Source organism: Gallinula chloropus (genome assembly GCF_964237585.1).
Source record: "Gallinula chloropus genome assembly, chromosome: 23".
NCBI classification, from domain to species: Eukaryota; Metazoa; Chordata; class Aves; order Gruiformes; family Rallidae; genus Gallinula; species Gallinula chloropus.
This window is the reverse complement of record NC_140108.1, coordinates 7269007-7289082: the sequence shown is the minus strand read 5'-3', so window position 1 is coordinate 7289082 and position 20076 is coordinate 7269007. Positions and strand designations below refer to the sequence as shown.

General features: G+C 55.1%; 1 protein-coding gene across 1 annotated transcript; it reads left to right on the top strand.

Annotated features, from left to right (window-relative positions):
* Window positions 1–6594: 6594 nt before the first annotated feature.
* On the top strand, window positions 6595–14149 carry PERM1 (PPARGC1 and ESRR induced regulator, muscle 1; the record flags this gene model as incomplete). Its single annotated transcript, XM_084274632.1, has 3 exons — window positions 6595–8647; window positions 10537–10653; window positions 12451–14149. The coding sequence occupies 3 exons, from the start codon at window positions 6595–6597 to the stop codon at window positions 12528–12530; spliced, it is 2250 nt and encodes a 749-aa protein (XP_084130758.1). The 3' UTR covers window positions 12531–14149.
* Between the last annotated feature and the right edge of the window lie 5927 nt (window positions 14150–20076).

Genomic DNA, 20076 nt, shown 5'->3' with positions numbered 1-20076 from the left:
TCTGTAGCAGCTTTGAAGGCACCTCCCGTGGGCAGAAAGGAGTGCAGCTCCCCATAGCAAACACCTACTCGGGGATGCTCGTTTCCCAGCCCCGGCCCTCGCAGGGTTAATGTCATCGGTTGGTTTAATTCAAGCCAGAGTGGAGTGCTGCACAAGGCAGCCTCCCCCGGAGCTGGAGCCTTTGCTGGGGGACTCTCCCACCCCCCTACCCACCCCCTGGGACAGAGGGTGAGTGGAGCAGCCTGTGTGCAAGGAGCTACCGGTGTCTGTTGTGCTTGCAACCTGACCTCTCCTTTGCTCTTTGAAGCTGCTGACAGTGGGTGGGCTGAGATCAGTGGAGTGGCCGATCTGCCGGGAGTTAGAATAACATAACCACCATGCCCTGTTCGGCTGGGAACAGGATCTGTTTGGAAGGGGGTGGGCAGCACAGGGGCGAGGGATTCGGGACCTTGAGGACTGACAGAGCCCTGCAGATGTGGAGCAGCTCGCATTTGGAGCTGGGGTGGGAGGGGAGGCCCTTTCATCCCAAAACATAATTAATCAGTGACTTGGAGAGAAAAAGGAGCTGTGGCTGCAGGTCCAGCTACCGTTGCCCTTTCCAGGTCCACAGCCAGAACGGGGAGGGCTTCATCAAGTTGACACTCTCTGAGAAGACACTCGGGTCCTCCTGGCTTTCTGCATCTCATCCCTGAGCTCGCTCTTGCTCCCGAGGGCCAGGGTTAGCGTGCTGGCCAGCAGTGTCTTCCTCTCCACTGCTCCAGCCCAAAGCAGCCACCATCCCTCACATCACAACACTGGGTGCAGGAGAACACCAAAGAGGTCACCCAAGGCACCAGCTCAGGCTCCTGTGAGTTTTGCTCCGAGGACCTCCTCATGCCCATCTGGGATTGCCAAAAATACCATTTTTTTTGGCTAAGCACAGGTGAAACTGCTGGTTAAACCTCTAGGGGCAAGCTGAAAGCAGCTGATACAGCAGCATCTGTTTTGCAGAGAGACTGATTGCAGAAGAGGTGCAATTTCACCTCTCCCACCCTGCTTTTTGTCTTGCCCTTGAGCCCCCAGCAGCCCCCCTGGAAAGCCAGGAGAGGAGCTGCACCCCGGCTCAGCCTTTCGAAAGGGGATGATGAGGCCATGGGGAGGGGAGGCAGGTCCTGGCTGGTAGGTGTAAGGGGTGGCTCAGCAATGCCCTGGGCTGCCTGCACCCCTCACTTTCATGCATGAAGAGCCCTGAAGGGAAGGTCCGAGCCAGCCCTTGCCTGTGGGGTGAGGGAGGCAGCTGCTTTGGCACGAGCATGGACATGCCTTGATGTCCCACGGTTGGAACACCCCTGGAATTGCTGCCTTGCCTTGCAGCAGCACCTCTGGCCCCTCTGAGTTTGCTCGGGGCCAAATGCCTCATGTGTGAAGTGATGTGCCTCACCCTAAAGCACTGAGGACGGGCTGGTGACTGCCTGCTGGCTCCAGGACTTGGACACCCACACGTGGCAGCTGGTGACCTACCTGTGTGGATCGCTGAGCGTCTAACGCAGCACAGAGCAGGACAGCCTTGCTGTAGAGCCTCCCAACGTGCACAGACCCTGCTCCTCCAGCCGTATGGAACACCACGTTTTCCTTTTCCCTTGAGGGACCTCGCCAGATGGACGGGATGCTCAGGAGATGTTAGCTTCCCTTACACCCCCCTCCCTTGCAGCCTGCAATCCTAACTGCTCTAATACCATTACAGTCCTCATATCCTGGACATCTAAGGTCCCTTTTTGGGTTCAACACAGACCTGTGCGTCAGGAGGTGGTTAAAAATCTAGGGAAACTGCTAACTTTCTGGCTGGAAGTGACATCTAGTGGAAACGGCAGGAAAAATGAGTTCCCCAGGTAAAACACTGATGCTGTTGGAGTCAGTGGCGAAGCTCTTGATTCCTTTGAGCTGGAGCACAGAGATAGATGGCTGTGACATGACAGCAGTCACCTGGCTGCTGGTCCCACGCCAGGCACACTACAGCCACACCAGACCACGCACTGGTCTGGTGTTACTGTACCAGTTAAAGCAGTGGGCTAAGTTTGAGCCTGCTGAGCACTGTGCCAGTTCAGGTCTTGCCTGTCCCCTCCACACAGCTGGCAACTGCTCCTGTGGCTCATAGGGCTGTATGTCCTTCTGTGCACCACACTGGGACAGGGCATGGTGGCCCCACAGCCCCTTGGCCCTTCCCGAGAGGAGCAAAGCCAGAGAGTTGCAGAACATTGTCCCTCAGGGATGCCAAGTCCAGGACTCATCTGTGTCCTGTGCCTCTGCAGCAGTGGCATGCCCTGTTTGCCCTGCCTCCTGGTCTCTTGGCATTGGAGGGGGTCTCCTGCTGCCACCCCTTCCCCCGGGGCAGGAAGGGTCCAGCCAACAGAATTGATGTGGCCTGAGGCTATTCTTGCCAAAGCTTGCATGGAAACCTGAAACCCAGTGAGACTTGGATTAGCAACCCGAAACTCAGTCCAGGATACGAGCCTTTTGGAAGAGCTTGGCAGGGTTTCAGGCAAGTGCGGGCTGAGTTTCAAGTCAGCTCAGGCTGACCTTTGAGTGAGCCCGCTGCTGGCTGCTGGGGAAGCATGGGCCTGAATTTTAAGAGAGCCTGGGGAGGGAGTTTCAGGCAGAAAAAAACCCCAACACAACAGTTAAAGGGTTTAGGCAAAAACAATGCAAACCTCTTCTGGTTTGGGGGTGATAATTCCTAACCACTCACCTGCCCCCAAACCAGCAAAACCAGACCGGTGGTTACAGCTCCGTTGCACTCTGAGTTTCAATGCAGACTTAACCCCTTCCTCAGCAGGGAGTATTGTTAACTTCCAGGCTTTCTCTGGGGTAGATGAGAGTTCCCTGTTTGCTCTCTCCCTGTCACAAGGGACACCTCATGGCTGTTAGTCGGGCAAGGTCAAAGCAGCTCAGCATTCCCTGCTCCTGGCCACAAAGGTCTGAGCTATCTATGTGGCAGTTTGTACCTCACAGGAATTTATGGAAGGGGAGAAATGAATCAAATCGGGGGGGAGATCACGAGATGGAAAGGCTGGTGCTGTGAGAGCAGAAGACCAGAGTCCAGGGATGAGCCAGAGATGGGCATCCAAGGCCACGCTGTATCAGTGACCAAGGCTGAAGCATGATGATCAAGTGAAAAGAGGAGTGATGAGAGGATGGCCCCAAAGTGAGCTGCCTGTCCCAGGGCACTGGGAAGCAGCAAGGGCCAAATTAGTCTTGCTCCTGAAGCTGGGGACATATTTCTCTTTCCATTGCTCTTCCTGCAAACTCATCACTCTCTCCATCCCCTAACACACAGCATGTGATGGGTCTAGACCAGGGCAGGGAGGACGTGTTGCAATTTCTCCTCTGCGCTGTCCCAGCAGTGAGTCCAGCCAGAGCCCTGCACTCGTGATGCTCTGTGCTGATTTCAAAGCTCAGGGAAGGTCAAATTTTCCCACATGGGCTTTTCTGCATAGGAAATTACTTATCTTGGAGTCTTACTCTATACAGCTCTGATAGCTCCTTCTCCCCCTGTCAGTCTGTTGAAGTCTCTCTGCGCTGGGAGTAGCGGATGTGGAGCCGGAAGCCACAGAAGGGTGTTTATGCCAGAGGAAGTGCCCCTTCACGCCACTCCTGGGGTTGGGTTCTTTTGCCTAGCTCCCTTTTCCATGCCCTTGATTCTGGCTCCTTTCTCCCACGCTGTGTCCTATGTCATCAGGCAGAACGGGGCCTCATCTGCTGCTTTATATCAGGCCCTTCTCTAATTACAGGGTGACATTAGTTATTTATATAATGCCCTTAATACCAAAGCGTCGCTACTGGGGGTGCTGGGAGGTGATGGGGACGCCTGTGCCCGCCTGCCCGCAGCTCGGCAGGTGGCATCCACCGCTCACGTTGGTTGGGAGGTGCTGGAGCATCCCAGCATCTGGCATCAGCTCCACTGGAGACAGCTCAGGAGAGTGGAGCCAGGTGTCCCCGAGAGGCACAGGGTCACGCACCACACACCAGAAGGTAATCGGAGACCGTCTGTCCAGGCTGCAACTTCTGGATGTCCTTTGCAGGCGGCGTGATGCCCATTCACAGCCTGCCTGGCTCTGGGGCAGCCTGCCTGGCTGGGGGCAGCCTGCCTGGCTGGGGGCAGCATGCCTGGCTGGGGGCAGCCTGCCTGGCTGGGGGCAGCATGCCTCGCCCTTGAAGTCCACACTGGGCTTCATCCTCCCCTGAGAAAGGCAGGGAAGCAGATGTGTGATTTCCCCAAGGACAGTGTGTGGGCTCTACCCCGGGACAGCTAAAATAAATACTTGGATGTCTCCTGCACCGAGACTTGTTTGTGTCTCTGAGGCCCCAGGGTGCAGCGTGTGGCGGGGGGTGCGTGCAGTTCCTCTGGGGTTCGGTGTGTGGCTGCCCTGGCGTTGGTTTTAAATGTGACACTGATAATGCGGGCCGCCAGCCCGCTGCTGGCTTCCAGTTCCGTCTCGCTGCCTCTGTCTCCTTTTATGTTCTCTGCTGCGGTTTGCAAGGCAGAGTTTAAAGGTTTCTCTGACTAACCCCTGGCTGCCGGACTCAAAGGGAAGGAAGTTGACTGCAGCCAAGAAAAGGAAGCCAGTTGGTTTCCCTTCTGCGTCTGCGAGCGCGTGTGAGGGGGGAGCGGGAGAAGGGTGTAGCCAGATCAGAAAGGAGATAGGATGGGAAGACAGCAGACCTCTTTCCTTCCATATTTTCTTGGCTCAGCAAGCTCCTCGTGTGCGTCAGCCCGGAGCAGGGAGAAAGGAAGCGTGTCCTGGTCAATGTTTTCCCGATGGCACGGGGCAGAGTGCTCCAGCTCTGGCTGCGGGTGGGCTGTGGCACCTCTGGCTTGCTCCTTGGCAGTGCAGTGTGGGAGGGCAGCCACGAAGGGGAGCTTCCTTCCCGCAGGATGGTGGGTGCTGGAGGGGCTGGGCAAGGGGCTGCTGTGGGGGAGAAGCTGGGTGCTGGACCCCAGCTCCCTGGAGCATGCAGCGTGGGATGTCAGCTGCACTGAGGAGCCCCAGGGTGGGTGCAGAGCGACCCTCTGGGTCCCTGCAGCACCTACACAGCGAGCCATCTCCAGTTTGGGAGCTACAGCAGCCTGGGGACCCCAGGGATGGCTGGAGCCTCGGGGCAGCGCTTCCCCCCTACCCCCCAGGGCAGCTGGGCTTGGGCTCCCACTCAGGGGCACTGTGCTGCAGGCAGCTACTTCAGGGCATCTATTTCTGGCCTCGGGACAGAGGAGGGCATGCGGTGGGAGGCGGCCTCCGAGGCTCACAGGAGCTGAGGGCTATTTCTGGCTCTGGTTGCTGACCTGCCAGGCCACCTCAGCCAGTTGCTTGCCCTGTAACTCCCTCGTGCCAGGCTCACCCGGAGTCCCTGACCCTAAGCTCCCTCTGCTACCTGCACCACGTGCCCCTGGGTGGTGGGGACGTGCCATGCACCATGCAAAGTTTGCCTCAAGACCATGACACTGGCTGTGATCTTCTGATACAGCTCTGTGGTAGGCTGGCAAGTAAGAATCCTGGGAGTGCCATCAATAGGCAAATGATGCCCTGAGGTTGGTTTTATCCACCCTAGAAATGTTTAACCTACAAACTGAGCTTCTGCTGGAGGCTGTGAGCTCTGCAGTCTGGCTCTGGGCCCCTTCTCTGCTGGCTATCCCAAGGAGCAACCCCAGGCAGAGGGCAGAAGTGAGCAGTGGGCATCAGGAGTGGTCCCAGAGACCCCATGGGGACAGAAACACATTGGCTGGCACCCTCACATCTTCCCCACCAGCTTCTATATATGGGCCTGCCCTCTCTGAACCCATCACACTCCTCGGATCTCAAGTGACACACTGGGGAGGGAGGGGGGTGTGTCTATTTTTAGCCTCTGAATGGATCTGTGCTGGAGCCGAGCTCTCTGCCCCCGTCAAGGGTACAGCATCATGTTGTTCTGGGAGGATTTTCCTGCGTGGCTCTTTGAATGGCTCCATCACCGGCTTAGACTGTGGTACAGGTAGGATGCAGCTTTGTGGTCTCTCTCTCTGCTTCTTCTCCTACTGCTGGATCTCCCCTGCTGGTTTTGGGCTCTGGTGCATCTCTGTCCCCAGAGCCACGGGTACGGAAGGGGCTGCCCCGTGGCTTGCTGAAATGTCCTTGTTTGGACTGTGCTTCATGCTGCCTTCATGCACGATGCCATGGCAGTGGGAATGCTCATGACCATAGATCCCCCACTTTTTAAAATGGGCTGTGGGCAAAGGGAGTAGGAAAGGAGCATGTGAGGGGTGATGCTGCTGTGGAGAGAATCCCAAACCTGCAGTGCTCCTGGAGCAGAGGCAGAAGGGACCTGAGGGGGGTAGTAGTGGTCTCTGCTGGCTGGTTTCTGGTTCAGCACCGCATATCTGTCCTGCTGAGTCTGCCAGGAACTGCCCTTGCTTCCCACTGAGTTCAGCTGGAAACGAGTGGATACAGATGCCAGGGAGGCAGGGCAGGAACCCGGGAGGAGAGGATTAGGGCCAGACACCTCAGCTTTGTCTGCTGATGCTGGTGCCCCCCTCCTCATGCCCCGATCTCTCCGGCCCCCTCCCCTTGCTTTGCTGCTGCAGGCATGGATAACTTCGAGTACAGCATCCAGCTGAACGACAGGGAGTGGGCTGAGTTCTTCTTGGCATCGGAGGAATGCAACCTCACACCGGCTGCCCTGGCCACGGCCGAGGAGCAGTGTCTCAGTGACATTGAACAAGGGGACAGCGTGCCGGGGAGGGACTGTCACGCCAGCGCAAATGGGCAGATCGCAGCAAGGGTGGGCAGCAGGCCAGGGCCTGGCACGGGAAGCTCTGCCCCACGTGGGGTGCCCGGAGACGCCTCCCTGCGCTGGCCCAACGGTGGGCATCTCGCCCCGACGGAGCTTCTCTCCGGGAGCGAGGACGAAGCAGACCTGGGCTCGGTCAGCAGGTTTCTGTGTGAGAGCGACAAGCCCGGCTGCCCTTCATCTGCTCCAATGCCCAGCGCCCAGGGGAGGCACCCCCCTTGTCCACCTGCAGCCAACCTCGCCGGCACGGCTGACGGCACAGCCGAGAGCAGCCCAGGGCAGGACGCAGCATGTGAAGCAGCAGCACTGCAGCCGGCATCGGCACCGGAGAAAGGAGCAGCCAGCAGCAGTCAGGCCATGGACCCTCCCAGCCACCCGGCTGGAACAAGCTCCCCTGAGCAGGGAGGGGATGCAGGAGGGGAGCAGCCCCACAGCAGCCCCGTGGTGGCACAGCCGGGAGCCCCGGTGCCGGGCAACTCGCTGGCACTGGCTGCTTCTCCGGAGAGCTCAGCCAGGAGAAGTCCTAGCAGTGCTTCCCACTTGGAGTCTGGGCTACGGGGACCCCTGCATGACCACCCCCAGAGCCCAGCCCCAGAGACTGCGCCCGGGTTGCCTGGCTGCCCAGCACGGGAGGAGGCAAGTGGGGAGAGAGCAGGTGCCAAGCCGAGCACCCCGTCTGGGTCTCCAGACGTTGTGAGGCCCAAGGTGCCAGGACAGTCGAGAAAGAGCCGCAAGCAGCGTGGAGCCAGTGCCACCGAGGCAGCCCAGGGGGACAGGGAGGTTGCGGGCGCTGCGGCACAGGGCACTGTGGTACCCACGAAGGCACCTCTGAGCTCGCCACTGACCACACGAAAGAGCAAAGGGAAGGAGAAGGCAGCCAAGCCAGCTCTTGTGAAGCTGGGAAGTGAAGCAGCAGCGGAGAGCAAATGCCTGGTGCCCAGCCCTGGCACGGAGGAGAGCGATCCAGCCGTGAGCACTCCCCCAAAGCAGAAGGCGAAGGAGCCAGGGGCACAGTCCCCGGGGAAGGCAAGGGCCACCAAGCATTCAAAACCAGGGCAGGCTGGTGGCTTGGGCGTACGTGACAATGTGCCCGTGGTCCCTGCCAACGGAGCCGCAGCTCCTCAGGGAGAAGCATGCCAGGAGGTTCCAGGGAAGCTTCTCTATCCCACGAGCGTGGTGGTTTCTGGAGGGGATGCTGCTGAGGGAGCTCATGGGGGGCCTGCAGCTGAGATCTCCAGGGATCTGCCCCTGCCATGCTTTGCAGTTGGGGCGTCCGCAAAGACAGACACCCTGGATGTGACTTGGCCTGAGATGTACGACTATTTGTTCTGTGACTCCCAAGGGGAAGAAGAAGGAATGGGGAACTCAGTGGAGAGGGAGAAAACACCCTTGGAAAGGGAAATATCCTTGCCTGAACTGTATGAATATTTTTTCAATGAACCAGAAGGAAACAGGAATAAAGTCAAGGGTAAAGACAGGAAGCGAAAGAAGTTCAGCAGCTTGGACCAGGCTCAGCTGCAAAATGAGGATCCCGACTCAGCTCCAGTCAAAGACTCCCTGGTTATCTCAGTCCCTGAGGTGTATGAACACTTCTTTCCAGATAGGCCTGGAAACAGGGTGGGCTGGAGAGGGATTTTCTCAATCACTCCAGCCTCCGAGGTGAAGAGGGCTGTGGGGGCTTTGAAGTCCCTTCTGCAAAGGCCAATACGTCTCGTCAGAGGCCAAGCCCCGGCCCCCCAGGCTCTTGTGCGGAGAGGATCCGGAGAGAAGCTGCCCCTCATCCCGCTGGCTCCACTGGGAAGAGGCCAGGCGCAGCCGGAAGGTTTGGACATGGCTCTTGCACTGACAGGTAAAGCACTGTGACCCCCACCCCACGGCCCCGCTCACAGGGATGTGCTTCTGCTGCACGTAGGGATGTGCCTCTGCCTTGCGTGGTCTCCCTTGCCCCCGCCGCCCCTCGGAAGCCTGGCAGCCAGTCCTGGCCCTCCTGCAGCCAGCTCTACTCCCACCGCAGCGGCGTTAAGGCTGCCATACAGTGGGGAGCATTTTGGTGGGGTCTGCCAGGTAGAGCTGCTCTGACATCACATTCCCAGTCTCACAGCAGCCCTGGGCCTTAGCAGGGATCTCTGGAAGCGTGTGTAAAGTCACCTCTGTTTCACACTGGGTTGCATTGGCTGTTTCTTGCGATGCTCACGCTGTTCCCTGTGCCAAGCCCGTGCTGCTGGCCAGACCCTGAGGCTGGCTCCCAGTGCTCCAGGAGGCATGGATAGGGAATCTGGGTGTAGTCTGTGCATAACTTGCTTTGCTGCAGCGCTGGGGCAGAGGCGGTCGTGACAGGATGCATGCAACATGCTGAAACTCAGTGCGACCCAAAGTCCCAGTCTCAGCTCCTTCAGTTGATCCATAGCGAGTGGATCTGCTCTGTCCTTTTGCACTGTCACCAAGAAAAACCTCCTGAAGTGGGTGGCATTGAACGTGGCCGGTGTTATTGTGAGGTAGAGATAGGATTCCCCATGCCAGAGTCATCCAGCTGCCCACAGGACCACATCCCTGTGTTTCTGATCAGCAAATGGGAGTGAAATCCATATCAGAGAACTCATGGCCCTGAGATAAGGCGATGGCTGCTGAGCTGCTGTCCTGCTTTAAGGCTGGGCTGCTCATCCATCTAATACTGGTGAGGGGAAAAGGTTTGCCAGAGTCAGTCATGTCCAGGGCTTCCAGCTGGAAGAGGTGAGGGGGACTTCAAAACACACACGAATTAGATAAACACCCTCCAGAGACCTCAGATGTTACCTGGACGTGGGCTGTTACTGGAGGCAAGTAAGTGAAACAGGAATAAAAGCAGAGCAAGTCTGACCCACTAAGACAGCCAGCATATTTATCTTAAAGCTTTAATGATGCTTACAGCCACAGTGCTTCATAGTTAATATTAAAACCAAACAATGAATGAGTCATCCAAAAGGGTGCCTCAAAATACTGCTTCCAGTCTGTTTGCAGAGAGAAAAGCCCCTTCACCATGGTCGTAGCTAATTAATAAGCCAGCTTTAATTTAAAGCCTGATCAAATAAACATAGGAGCAAAAATAACCTACTCTTGCAACACGTCTGCAAGTTGTGCCAGACTGGAACTCCAGCAGAGAAAAGAAATGCTGAGCACTCAGGGCTGGATCCCTCCCCCTGGACTGAGCAGGTGGCAGGAGTGAGGTGGGATCTGTGCAGAGATGCTGAGATGCACTGGGGCTTCTTGGGGCAGTGTGTGTTGTCCCAGAGCTGCGTGTATCTCAGGGCATTGTCTTGCAGGAAGGGGACTCTGCCCAGTTGGACCCACCTGCAGCCAGCCCAGGAACTGCTCTCTGCTAAATCCTTGCTGCCAGTCACCCCAAAGGGGTGTGCTGGGAAGAAGGGCAGGGAGGTGTGGGGCAGTCAGGGGTGCTGGAGGTGGCATGGCCACTGGCCGTGCCTCCCAGGCCATTAACAGGTATTGACAGCTTCGGGCTCTCAATTAAGTGTGAAACTGAGAGGGGTGAAAAAGGTGCCTGCCCCTCCTCTTAGGAAACCTGAGTCCTAATTAGACACATTTGACTTGACCAAGGGTGAAAAAAAGGTCTTCTGGGAGGGAAGTGGTGTGACAAAGCTGTCTATCTCTGGGAGTGCAAGGGACTAGGTGCCCCAGAGGGACTGGAGCTGGCTGTGGCAGAGGAAGCATTGTCAAACCCGAAGCCTCATGCTCTTCTCGCAGGGAGGCCCGAGGCTCCGCTGGCGCTGACCCACAAAGACATGTGTCTCGTCTTCTGTGCCTTTGCATCCTGGGCAGTGAAGACCTCTGACCTGCAAGCTCCTGATGCCTGGAAGACCAGTATGTATGGTACCCAGTCTGGTGGGAGAGGGTTGGGGTGGACCTCATGGAAGACATGGTGGAGAGAAAGGCAGGGATGCTAACCCACCTACCATTGCCTGTGGGAAAATGCAGTCATTTTCCTGCTTTTCCACAGTGTCCTGTTACTTTCTCATACCTTCTCTCCCCTATGAAAGTGGCAGTCCTGATTCCTAGGAATGGGACTTGATGATCCTTATGGGTCCCGTCCAACTCAGTATTTTCTATGATTCTATTCCCTTGTCCTTTCCCCACTCAAAATGTCTGCTGGGTGAGCAGAGCTTTACCCCTGCTCCATCCAACCTCTGACAGGGACCAGTACCAGTATGTCAGGGGAAGAGAGGCTTCTTTAGGACCTGTGCTGGCTAGAAGCTGAGTCAGGACCTCATGTATGCAGCTTTATACTCCATCATCTCAGCTGGAACAACCACATTGCTTTTTCTAACATACTGCAAAGGTATAATCTTCTTTCCAAATGCAGCTAAGCTGAAGTATTATCCTGTTGCACCGAGTCCTGCAAGTAAATGGAGCTCCATCAGTTCCTCTCCTCTCCAACCACAGCATCTGAATAACTAGTGGGGAGAGAAGAAGCTTGGCCAGCACAAATTGTCTGAGCCGTGGCCCGGGGGGTGCAGGTTGCACAGGGCACGAGGCAGCAAATGCAGCTGCAGCAGCAGAGTGTGGGGTCCAGTCCCCGGGCACCACAGCCCCCATCACGGGGCGAGACGCCGGGGCCAGGCCTTCCGTCTGTCCAGGGGAGGAATGTTCCTCACTAAGGTCACACAGGAAGCTGACACCCCGGGCTGAGAATAGCCCATTAGCTAAGTTGCTCAATGCAGTCATCACAAGGAGCTTTTGGCCTGCTCCTCCTTGCCTTCTTAGTATTAGATGGTAAACTTGGCCTCGGAGAGGGTGCGAAAAGCGGGATACAGGCCTCGTGCCCTCACGATTGCATAACGAGGCCTGCAGCGAGCACCCCACTGAGAGGAGAGGCAGGAGGCACTTGGACATCCTGGACTAGCAGCTCTCCTTTGGCGTTGTAGCTTCTAGCAAGTTGAATTTCCCTCTATCTCAGGCTTAATCAAAATTAAGTCTGAATTTAAGCAGGGAAGTCCAAAGGCATGGCTTGGGTTCCCAGTTTTGCGTGGGCCCAGATCAAGGGAATTTGACCTCTCTTAGAAGGCAAGCTAAAAATATTACCTGAGAGTACAGAGAAGAGCCTGATTCTGTGTGAAATCTCCATTAGTTCTTTTTTTTCTGTCTCTACATCTTCTGATTCTGAGCTTTGGTTATTTCCTGCTTTTGGCTGGGATCAGGGTGTTCACAAATAACCCACAAAATGATTTTCTTTTTTTACCCTCTTCCTGGTCCAAACAGAAGTAGAAAAGGAAGGGACTGTCCTGAAGGCCTGGTGAAATTTCCTACTGTAGGCTTCCCATATGAAACTGGACACATTAGACATCCTCAACCTGTATATCTAACCACCATCTATGTCGACCACACTCATGAAGTCTGTGTCATGTTTTCCCTTAAAAACAGCTGTTTCTTGGGAAATGGTGGTGGGATCCATGCAGCCCAGTCACAGGTCCAGGCTGTGGGCAGCTCTGGGCTGAAAGCATTGGGAACAAGCAGAGAATGGTGGGGATGGAAAGCAAAGGCAGGAGGGAACTGAGACCAGGATGAACCATGTAGGTTGTGATCTTCAAGTTTGGAAAAAGATCTTAATATTTGGAAGAAGCACCCAAACTCACTCTGGAAATGTGTTGGGCTCTTTTCCAGTGTTCCTGGCAAGCTTTGGCACGCTTTCTGCCATCCGCTACTTCAGAAGGCAGGTCAGAGAAGGACACCCCCGGTCCTAGGCCCAGCGTGCACCAGAGGTGCTTCCTGAGGACAGGTGAGGATGGAGGAGGCAAAGGCCGGGGACTTTGTTCTTGGGCAACGTGAGAAGCCTGGATCCTAGCACCAAGACTTCTCTGGACCCATCCCTAAACAGGACAGGATGTCACAGGAAGCAGGATCCTTCCGGTGACAGTCGTTTGTGATACTGTAGGCAGATTGTACCTGCACTGGACAGAAGAGGAGCCCGGCATGGGCTGGCTCTGTTCTTTCTTTGCACACTTCTTGCATACTTGTGCTATCTCCTAGGAGTAGTCACAGTGTCTGTTCCAGGGTGCTGCTTGTCCGTCCTCCCCAATGAAGTCACTGGGTGGCAAAGGAAGGCCCTGAGGTGGTGGAAGGAGGAGAGGGCCAAAGAAACCAGGGAAGTTCTTTGTTCCAATGAAAGAGCTGGGTTATCTGTGAAGGAAGGCAGGAGAGAGCTTTGGGACAGGCTGTCTCTGTACAGACATGGTGCTTTGAGATGTGCCAGCTGTGCACAGCTAAGGGGGGACGGAGGGGCCGCTCGCTTGGCAAGGCCCAGGTCTCCCATGATTGGTTTGGCTCACTGCAGGAGGACTCATCCTCTTGGATTTCACTCCAAGAAGTCACGTCTCTTTCTTAACAGTTGGGGAGGCTGAGGTGGGGTTTCTGCTGCACGTGGCTGCCTCAGCCCTGCTGAACCAGGGCTGTGGACGTGGTGTCTCTGTGGGTGAGCAGCACTCACCTCAAGGACCTTGCTCCCGTTAGCAGAGGATGGGCCGGTGGCACACAGCCAGAGCCAGGGGAAGGGCGTCCAGGAAGGGCTCTGCAAGAGGCTGCATGGGATGGAAAGGAGCTGTGGGGGCAGCAGGGAGAGGGACTGAGCTCAGGGAAGCCTCAGGAGAGACCCCTGACCAGGACAGGAGCATTTTGGAGAGGAGGAAAAGTCACGTGTACATGTTTGGCTCTGACAATCACCAGATGAAGGATCAGGATATGTGATTTGGTCCCTCCACTGCCTCCTATCCTAGAGATACAAAGCTCACTGGCAGGAGATGTGGGGTGAGGAGGTGCCATGGCAGAGCATGTAACCTTGGGCTGGAGGGCACCTAGAATGGAAGGTGGGTGAAAAATGAAAAGGAAGCAGCTCATTTATTTTCCACGTCTCCAGTGCCTTCCCCATCACTTGAGGGCATTATTCATGAGGGTTTTTCTTCGCTCCCATGTCTGATAACAGCATGAATGTGAGATTTGTTAAGCACTTAGGGACCAGATCCACAGAGGTACTGGGAGAAGTCTGCCCAGAATACCTGTGTGGATCTGCTGGGGAGCTGTAGAGGAACACTGTAGCCATGTTTGTCCTAGGAAATCAGAGAGGAGAGGTTTAGCTCTTTCCTTGTAATGCAGAGTGCCATGCAACTTTAATGTGTGTAGGGTGGTATTGAAGACCATGTGTTATTGCTGGGAAGAGAGCACACTGTGCAATTGCACAGTGAGGAATGTAGCAGTAAATAGTGAGAGAGATATGCAGGGTCTATGTGGACTACAGCGTGGTATATCCAGAATGACTCTTTGTGGAGGAGGAGAACAGATAGAATATGCTGGAAGCTTCTAATAAAGATCTATCTCATTGAATACTTTTGTCTACATTCCTGTGTCTACACTCTGTGTGTGTGTGACTGCTGAACGAGTGCTGAGATTTAAAGAATGAGAAATTGATCCATTACATGTCTTACTGATACAGAACTGTAGGTGTTGATGTGCTGGTTGAGGAGCCCCAGGGGACAGAGCGTGCAGGCAGATGGGCCGCTTTGCCTCCTCTTCATCTCCATCCCTATGCCTGTCCCTCTGGGACACATCGTGGCTGTTGCTGAGGGCCTGATCCAGAGGGTTCTGCTCTCTTTCCTGTCTCAAAACCACTCAGGACTGGAGCAGAGTCCTGCTCTTGCCAGCCCTCCAGCCAGCATCTCCCAGGGACCCTGAACAGATTAGTGAGCACGAGTCAACACACAGCATCACGCAGGTTCAGTCCATCGATCCCCATCGCCTCTCCGCTCCCCCAGCCCCCTCGGCACAGCCAGGCTCTCCAGTCTGATCCGCATCCAGGAACGCCTGGCACTGCAGCCTCAGGCCCTGAAAGATGCCCAGCAGACCCCCCCTCCCTCCAACCAGCAGCAGCACGGCGCAGGGACAGCCGAAGGGTTCGCATATGCTGGGGTTTACTGTTTATCCAGCCATAAGCCATTAAGCACCCTCTGTGTTCTCAGTGGCAGGTGGAAATACAGCAGCCTTGGCATGGCGGGTGGGTAATGGGGGAACAGCTGGAGGGATCCGGAGGTTTCATTATTCCCAGCTTTCCTGGGAGACTGTAACGCGGAGCAGAGCAAAGCAGAAGAGGGTCAGAGGAGGGCAGCAGACAGGTTTGCTGATGGGAAGGGGTCTCCAGGGCTGCCCGCTCCTATCTGAGGGGGATTCTGGCTCTTCTTGTGTTTTTAAACCTTGTCACACAAATCTGGAGGAAACCACCACCATGGTAGGTGCAGGAACAGCTGATTTCCCTCCCTGCCATGTACAGCACTCCCCAGCGCTGTGCTGGCAGTTAATAAATGATCATGCTAAAAATCACTGAATTTAATACTGAGCAAAATATTTTGGAGAGATGTTTGGTTTGTCTCAGGGATTGCAAAGTTGGCCCGAAGATCTCACTGGACCTGGGAGACTTTCTGGCCAGAAACCATAATGTTGAAGGCAGTTTTGAGGTCATTATCCCCCCCCATTGCAGTTTAGATGGGGCAGGGCTCTGTGTGGAATGTGGGGGTCTGCTGACCCATGTCAGCTGGATCTTTTCCAGCACTGTCCTTGCTTTGGGGACATCATCTCCCCGGAGAAGCAGTTTTGTTCTCAGCTGTGCCCCACAAGCCGAAGCCACAGGTGTTTGCTGTGATGGGGATGCTGCTGGTTCAGCTCACAGCTGTGTGAGGAGCGAGGGAGCTGGAGATCCCCACAGTGAATGTTGAGCTGCTCAGTTGCTGCTGGGAAGAGACTTGTGCCTGACAGCTCCATGCTTTGCTTTTGCAGGAAGCCAACTTGTTCTGCTGCTTGTGTACAATCAGGCTACAGTTGGAGAGTACCATCAGTTTTCCTGCCCTGCACAGGGTGGGCATGGTGCTGACAGGTGCCTGCAGGGAAACTGCTGGGCACACAACTAGTTTAGGAGTGGTTTGGGTCCAAGTAGTAATAATACCAGACTGGATCCAGAAAGGAACCAGACCTGGTTGTAAGAAGCAGGACTGGTCGGTAACGCTCTGCCATCCCCATGCATAGCCAAGCCACCGTCCTCGGGGTGGGATGAGTCCTGGCTGCCCCTGACCCCTCGAGCTGGGAAAGGCATGGTGGCTCCCAGCACCTGTTTTCCCACCCCGAGGGACGTGGGGTATGTCTCACTCTCTCACTGCCTCTATCCTAGTGTTCAAAAACTCCTACTAAGTTTCTTCCCAAGGGAGTTCAGTGCTCATGTGATGCTGTAGGTAACATGAGGTGCCTGTCACCCCTACCAGCGAGTGCCCTTTGCTTATCTGTGATAACTGGTGCCTCATCCTTTAGGGCTTGGAGAGGTAAATGTGATTTGGCACCTGACCCTGATAGAAGTTCCCCGAGGTGCCGGATGATCTGTCAGGTTATCGGTGTGGTTTGCACGCCTCCTGGTCCCTGCTGGAAGAAGTGGCTGAGATAAATATTTCAGAAGATGATAGATGTTTTCAGTCCACTGCAGGAGCAAAAGGAAATATTGAAAGATCTTCTTGGTATCAGGAGATCAGATCTGGGAGCGTCTGCTGTGCTCAGCCAAGCAGCAGTGTCTCTAGTGCCCTTCAAGTAAACCAGCCTGGACTTGCCTGCAATTTTAATGCTTGGTTTATTCCCCGACCTTTTAAGCTCTCTCCTCTCCCTGCACGGCGAGGTCACCTCACCCATGTCTCACCCTGGAGGGAGGAGCCAGGAACTCTCCATCTTTTGCATCATCATCATCAGCCACCACAATAGAAACGACCTTCTCAGTGCATCCTGGCTGCCGTGAGACCCTTTTCACTTCACCAGAGCGGGTGCCAGTGCTGGAGGTGGGAGCCCTGCCATCCTACCCTGCTTCCTTGCCTTGCACGTAGCTCCTACATCTGACACCTTGTCTTGCCAAGCCGATGAAAAAGTCAGGCAGGTGCACCCCTCCAGAACTGCCTCCGTATTTCATCTCACCCTCATATGCCACGTGCCACCCGGCTGCCGGACTCCTGCCCTGGGAAAGGGCTGTGCCCCTCCGTTCTGCAGCAGTTGGTTTTCCCAGGGCAGCTCCTTCGCTCTTATTGTTCCTTCATCTCTCTGTAGTAAAGCCAGAGCAAAGCTTGTGGATATCTCTGAGTTATGGCTGTCTTCTCCCCACACTTAGAGAGATTTCGGGAGGCTGGTGGTGCTGTGCTGACCCGGGAGTGACAGGCAGCGGAGCAGTGACCTCCCTTTTATCCCACACTGGCAGAAATGCCAGTTGCTTCATGTCGGGCAGTCAGAGCATGACATATTTGGGTGGATTCCCCCACCCACAGGGCAGTGAGGGAGTTGCTCATCACAGAGCAGAGCAAATCCTGCACATCTTCAAGTTCTCAAGGGGGACTGAGGGCTCACAAGGAAGGCGCTGGGTTTTTTTAGCAGGAACAGGGCAGAGGATTGCCCAGCGGGTCCTTCCCCAATCTCAGCCGTGGTTTTAGGCAGCTGGCAGGAAGAGACATGCTCATGCAAAGTGCTCACCAAGGAATTCCCACCTCAAGTGTCTCTGTACATACAGTAAAACCATCAGCGAGTCCACACACAGCGAAGGAGCGGGAGCTGGCTGAGTGGGCTGCTCTGCTGATGCTGTACTGGATACATATATATTTCTATTTATAGCTATATTTATAGCTATATTTATATCTGTAAAGTGCTATAACTGTATTTATAAACATCCCTTGAAACCACTCTGACAGCAGAGGTTAGAAGAGGAGTCAATACTTCAGTGCTACACCTTCAGTTACAGGGGCTTCTCCTCCAAACCTTCTGAAGCCAAAGGATACAGTCACAGGTTCCACTGTCTTTTTTAAAGCTGCCTCTCTGCTGGTTATTCTTTGAGCAAAAGCAGTTTGACATCGTGGCTCGGAAATGAGAAAGCAGAGGGAGACAAACAGCATTTCAATAGCTGCTCGAGTTTTCCAGCTATGGCTGGGAGGGAGGGACGTGATTCAGGACTTTTAGCACATGGAGGGACTGGGGGTGGGGGACAGAGACATCATTTGTCAGAGAGTGAATTGTTGGCAGCTTGTATCATCTGATGTCTTTCATCTGCCTCTGTGAGTAAAGGTGCAGCTACCCCATGACCAGGCAGAGCAGCAGGATGTGTACAGGCTTGCTGGCAGCTCCAGAGCCCTGGTGCTGCGGTTTTGGGGGGACCTGGTTCAGATGTATCCCCGCTGCAGCCAGGCTTTGAAGGATGAAAACATTTTCCAGGACACAAGAGGTGTTTTGTGTGTTTATAGGTGCTACGCTTCGCATCTTGATGCAACCTGCACTGAGACATCTGGTGTCACGTTAAGTAAATGCTCAATTTTTATAGTCTGGATTTGCTGGGAAAAAGAGGTGGAGGAAGGTCAAGAGTGGGGATTTCATGTGTCTGTGAACATAGCTCCCAAACACAGCCCTGTTCCCACCTGCCAGGGAGCTGCCTGGTTCAGGATCCGGGTAGGAAACCATCGAGGGAAAACAAATAGCCAGCAAAGCCGATGACCCAGCAGGGAAGCCAGGCGGTGAGGAGGAGCTGGGGTGTGGGTCTTGACCAATCTAACGTGTGTGTGGGGCTGGTTTGGAAACACATAAGGGCCTGTACACACAGCTAAATTACTCTGCATTAATTATACCACCTTATCAAAGCTGTACAGCCTTCTAAAGTAGGGACTGATGGAGGCAGAGCAAGAAGAAGGGCTTATTTTTGGGGAGCTAAGCCCAGCTGGGAAAGGGTATAAGTAAAACTCCCCTAGCTGCTTTCATGGCAGGGGCTCTGTAACCATTTCCGTGGCAGTTTGTTGCCCTACAGGGTAGCATGGAAGACACAGCAGAGAGCTGCCTGGAGTGGTCAGCTGGACATGAGCATTCAGGGCTGGGACACTTGGGTTGTGGTTACCCCCGTGGCCCTGCTCTCTGGTGCCCCTTTGCTAAGAGCAGGCTCGTGTTCCACCCCGACACGCTATGTTCTGTGCAGGGCAGCAGCTGGAAGCGGTGAGGCTCTGCACCCAGAAGTACTGCTGGAACAAGGCAGTAACTCAGGCACAGAGATGGAGTTCAGGACCTGAAATAAGAGCCGGACAGACCACAGCAGCTGCTCACAAAGGCCTGCTGGAAGTGTGAGAAACAAGCAGCCTGCGTGTCGAAAGGGCAGCGTCTGAAAGAGTGACAAATTTAGCCCAGATGGAGCTGGGGAGGGAAGCTGCCACTCTCCATGCAGGACTAAAATGACTTTAGAAGCTGTGTCGTGTCTCTGTGGTGTTTGGAAATCCAGGACCTTGCACCTTGCTACTGGTGGTGTCACTGTCACCAATCAATGTGATCGCAGCTAGGGAGAGCTGCTCACCGGGGCACAGATACCCTGGGCTCCTGTGGCCAACTCGTCTACCTCTTGCCTGGTTTTTCAGTCCCGAGCATCTCTGGCTGCAGCACCAACACCTGCCACCTTTCTGAGTGTTAGCACCTTCCAGCAGCTGCTGCTGTGGGTCGGTGTCTTGCAGAGAGCTGAGCGTGTGGGAGGGCAGACCAGGTGCCTGCCCTGTGACGCCTCGGAATTTGAATCACCTCGATCATTGAATCGCCTGCTGCTCCCAGCCCCCAGAGACTGCTGAGTCTTAACTCGCTGGTTGTCTCTGCGGAATGACTGTGCAGGGGCAGCCAGGACACCCAGTCTGCTGCCCAGAGAGGACGCAGGGACAGAAGTGACCTTCAGACATGGGGTGCAGTCCTCAGGGTGGTATTTCCTTGCCGAGCAAGCCCCTACCATGGTCAGCTCTGCTTCCCAAGCACCTTTCTTAGAAAGCGTCTGCCACAAAGTGAGGTCTGACTGACAGGAGGGCAAAGGCAGAACCATCCAGCAGCTGCAGAGGGCTCAGTTCCATCTCCAACCCTGGTGCTGGCTGGTGCATCCCGTTCAGTTCACCCAGGTTTGCCCCAGAGCAGACAGCATGGATCATCCCCATGTCACAGCACGGGCTGCATGAGTGCACGGACCCACTTGCAGTCACCAAGTGATTCACCTTCCCAAGACCCCCAGAACACAGGGCTGAAGCAAAGTCTGATTATTGGCATTAAACCTCCAGCCAGGTCTCGCTGCCCGACAAACGCAGGGGAGACTTTGCTCTAGGATTAGGTGTTTGCAAGTGCCTGACCTGAACAACAGGCAGTCAGCACTCTGGAAATCCTCCTGGACCCAAAGTCCTCAAGGGAGGAAAGGCTTTGGAAAGGATAGCAGTAAGGGATGAAAATTCA